This window comes from Haplochromis burtoni, unplaced genomic scaffold (genome assembly GCF_018398535.1).
Source record: "Haplochromis burtoni strain Fernald_Lab_line unplaced genomic scaffold, NCSU_Asbu1 Contig_31, whole genome shotgun sequence".
Lineage (NCBI taxonomy): Eukaryota > Metazoa > Chordata > Actinopteri > Cichliformes > Cichlidae > Haplochromis > Haplochromis burtoni.
The window spans coordinates 472,015-476,075 of NW_024582392.1; the positions used below are offsets into that span (position 1 = coordinate 472,015).

A 4,061-nucleotide genomic window follows, 5' to 3' on the forward strand; every position below is an offset into this window, starting at 1 on the left:
CGCAGCTTACCGAGAAGGCAGAACACACCAGTAATGAGCTAGCTTACTCAAGATGGCACCTTCCAGTTAGCTTCTTCAAATTAATAAGATTTAAAACGTCAGAGGAAATAAGAAACACTATGACAGATCAATCACTATCCAGCTATCAAAAGTAGTAAAGGAGCTGATTACAGGCAAATAAACTCAAAGGCACAGCATGTGTGCAGCTGCATTCTCCGTGGCCAGCTAACACTCCAACGAGAAGCTAAAAAACTGGCCCAGTCATTACAAAGAAGGGCCACTAGGAGGCAGCATAAACAAATCGGGTACATAATCAATCATTTAAGTCAAAACTTTTCTGTTAAGGACAGCACATTGTTGTACGTGGTCAACAGTTTCTGCTTGTTGAATGGTGATATATTGACCCTGTGTTAGATAAGGCTGCAGTGATTTTTCCTCTTGGTTTTAACGAGACCCGAGTGGCCAAAGCTATTCAGAAGAACACGATTTAGTTCTAAATCGTGTTTCATTAGCACCGATAAGCAAGTTTGAGCTAAATGCCTTGCCATTTTAATGCCTCATGAAAGAATTACTAAAGCTTAGATTGTGATTCTTTCATGAGGCATTAAAGTGTTTGGTCTCGTCATGCAGATGTAGTTTGGTCTGTCTTCTGTGTCTTCTTCGTCCCATAGGGTGGTGTTTGTGTCCACACACTTTAAGAAAAAGCAGGATGGGGGTTAATGTGTTTATAACCATGTAGCTCTGTAGCTCTAACCATTGTTACCACACCTCTGCAGTTGTGCCTGTGTAGTGTTTGAGACTGTTTTCATTTGTGCAGCTAACTCATGCTTTAGTTATTAATTTACTACAAAACTTCATCTGAAAAAGGATAGGATTTGTCTAATATTTACTGTCTTTGAAAAAAAACATTCTTAGACATGAATACAGGACAGATGTTTATGCACCATGTTTATCGGGACTCATTAACACAGTCTTTGGTTGTGTTGTTTGCCTTGGGGCACCGGTGGTTCAGGTGGTAGAGTTGGTTGTGTCCCAATCGGAAGGTCAGTGGAGTGATCCCTGACTCCTCCAGTCCATGTGTCGAAGTATCCTTGGGCAAGATACTAAACTCCAAGTTTGCATCCATCTGAATGTGTGACTGGCCAGAGTAAGTGCTGCAGATACAAAAATAGCCTCTGTCTCTGTTCAGATTCCGGGGTTTCAAACTTCCACTCGCTTCCAAGAAAAAAACGGCACAATGTCTATGAAGATGTATGGCTTACTTTTTTGTGACTTCTTTGTATTATGTGTAATATGTACTTGTGACAAATGACCACTGAGCAGCAAAGCTAGAGTCACGGCAGGCAGAGACAGGATTTAACACATCCCACATTTTCTTATTTTTATTTATCCAAGTTTAAATTTAAAAGCTTAAGGTGGCAGCTCTCCACCAACTTCCTCCTTGGTGTTTCCAAGCACTCTCAAGTGTGTCCCAAGGGGTCCGAACACCCTGGAGAAGACAAAGGAGAAAACAGGTTGCACTAAAAATCAGCACCCACACTAAAACACAGTTACAAGTGTGGCTAATATTGTGTCTTTATCTTACAGCATCTGTCCACCTGTAGCTGCTCAAGTGCCTGACAGAAGGAATTACACAGATCAATACATAATCAATAAATATTTGAAAACATGTTTCTTAATGTGTAAATGTTTTCTTAAAAATGCAGAGTGCAAATATGTCCGGAAAAGTGTCCACTGGGGTTAGGGTTACCTAAAACAAAGATACAAATTACTCTAAACAAGTAACGAAACACCTTCGTTACATCCTGCACCTTCTTTAAATTGAGTTTTTCTTCCAATCTGCTTATTTAAAAAGCTTCCTCGGAACTTGTAGGGTTAACCTTTGCTAGAGTTTTAGTCCGGTGTCCCCAGCAGAGGGGTCCTGGTGCGGGTTTGTACTTCGCGGGCTCCCGGCGCATGTGGCCGCAGCGCGCACGTCAGCAGAGGGAGATCAGCACCCTGGACAGCGGCGCCTGGTCAATAATAAAGCAGCCAGAGCTCCTTCCCTGCCCAGCCGCTGGGAGCACGGGGATAGGCGTTTCAACCATCGGGAAACGGACGGATGGCTGGAGGAAAAGCAGCGACGTGTTTACGGGATGACAGTCTTTTATTTTTTTCCGCCTCTCTCCCTGTTCCGGAAGTAGCTGCTGCGTTGGTTCAATCTCCAAGCCGACCATTTCGAGGAGGAAAATCAGCGCCAGCAGTATCATCACCACCATCTATCTGATCCAATAATCAATGCCATTACTGCCGTGTAATTGCTGTCGGAAACGAAGACATCTTTACGCGTCTTCCCCGTCTCTCTCTAATTAGAAAAATCGCAGGGTGCCTTTATTATTCTGCCTCTCTCTGGCATTTCAGCGTTGCCTCCCGTGTTCTGGGCTTGCAATGAAATGCTGATGGACATCGAGCGAAGATGGGAAGCACGGGGCTTTCGGGTGTTTTTGTGCTGCCGTGTTTCCAGCTAGGCTGCTGAGAGAGAGGGGGGAAAGAGAGACGGAAAGAAGAAATGCAAATGCACAGGATTGTGTTTTTGATGTCGACGTGGATTGTCGGGGTGAATGGCACGGATTCTTCGTGGATCAAGCCGGGGTTTTACAAAAAGGAGATGAAATAGAGAGAAAAGGGAGAAAAAAGGGGGACCATGATCTGACGCTTGGGATGCTACAGTGAGAGGGACAAAAAAAAAGACATTATAATCACATCCAGATCAAACTTCCATTTCATCTTCCGCACCCTAATTTTTCTTCTTTTCTATTTTTATTGGATTATGATTCTTGACAAGAGTCTCAGATGTGGCTGTGTGGATGGCATGTCGTTGTATTTTACATCCCATCTTCTATTTCCTGGCTCTGTGTTGCTCTCTCCTCCACTCGTCCACTCTCTCGCGGTCTTCTGCTTCGGGTAGCAAAAAACATGTAGGCTGTTTTTTTTCTTTCTTTCTTTCTTTCGTTCTTTCTTTCTTTGCCGCGAGCCTCGGTGCGTTTGGAAAACAAAACCAAACAAAGCGAAACAACAACAACAATAACAAAAGGTGTATTTGAGAGCGCAGGAAAATGGACCGTGGAAATCAAAACCCGTGCAAGTTGTAATGTTTTCTGGGGTGCGGTGGAAGACGCAGATAGACGGCGTTTGCTGAGTTGTTTGAGTAATGAATATTGAAAGAGTGTGTCGGCCAGCTGAAAGGGAAAATCTTTCATCCGCATTGGCTTAGACACACATGCCATCAGTGGGGCGAGAGCCTTTATCTCCTCTCTGGATTTTCCAATTAGCAGTTGTGGCATCGTAGAACATACTACAGTAGCCATGAACATATCGGATGTATGAATAATAATAGTAATAATAATAACAATAACAGCGGGAGAGGAGGGGAGATAAAAACACTTAATTTATTTATTTCGGATTCTTTATGTGGCCAAACATGTTCAAGTATCGAATCCGCATGTTTTTTAATGAACTGAAAGTCCTGGTGTTTATGCGATCCGATTCAAGACAGTCCAGCTCAGACACAGATAGACGGTCCAACACCAACACCAACACCACTATGCGAGGTCTGGGGATGGGCGGCTGCGGCTGGCCGCCTTTCGTCGACTGCCATTCCCGGGACGACGAGGAGGAGTACTACGGCAGCGACCCGCGGCCCCGGAGCCTGGCGTTTGAGGAGAAGGAGCCCAAGCTGCAAGTGGGCCTGGACGCCGTGTCCCTGGCCAGCACCGCCAGCAGCCTGCGGACCCCCCAGTGCCGGATCTGCTTCCAAGGCCCAGAGCAGGTAGCAAAAAAACAAAAAAAACAGAGTGAGGTTCCTGATGCTGATGCCACGTCCTACGTGGACGGCGGGCGGGCAGGCAGCGTGTTTGTTTCACATTTCACACTGCTGTGAATGAGCCTTTGTGGGGCTGTGGAGAGCTATTTCACCATGCATGAATTGTTCCAGATCAGGAGGGGATTTAGGAAGTTGCTCCTTTTCTATCAAGTGTAATCTGCCATTTTGGTATTTGTGTGTGTGTGTGTTTATATATATA

At 44.9% G+C, this 4,061-nt stretch overlaps 1 protein-coding gene across 1 annotated transcript in view; it reads left to right on the forward strand.

Annotated features, from left to right (window-relative positions):
- The first annotated feature begins 1,889 nt into the window (after positions 1 to 1,889).
- Positions 1,890 to 4,061, forward strand: part of march9 (membrane-associated ring finger (C3HC4) 9) — a 24,194-nt gene continuing 22,022 nt past the window's right edge. Inside the window, exon 1 of the mRNA XM_005918751.3 lies at positions 1,890 to 3,808. Coding sequence (XP_005918813.1) covers positions 3,449 to 3,808 — 360 coding nt within the window. The 5' untranslated portion in view covers positions 1,890 to 3,448. The remainder of the gene's footprint in view (positions 3,809 to 4,061) is intronic.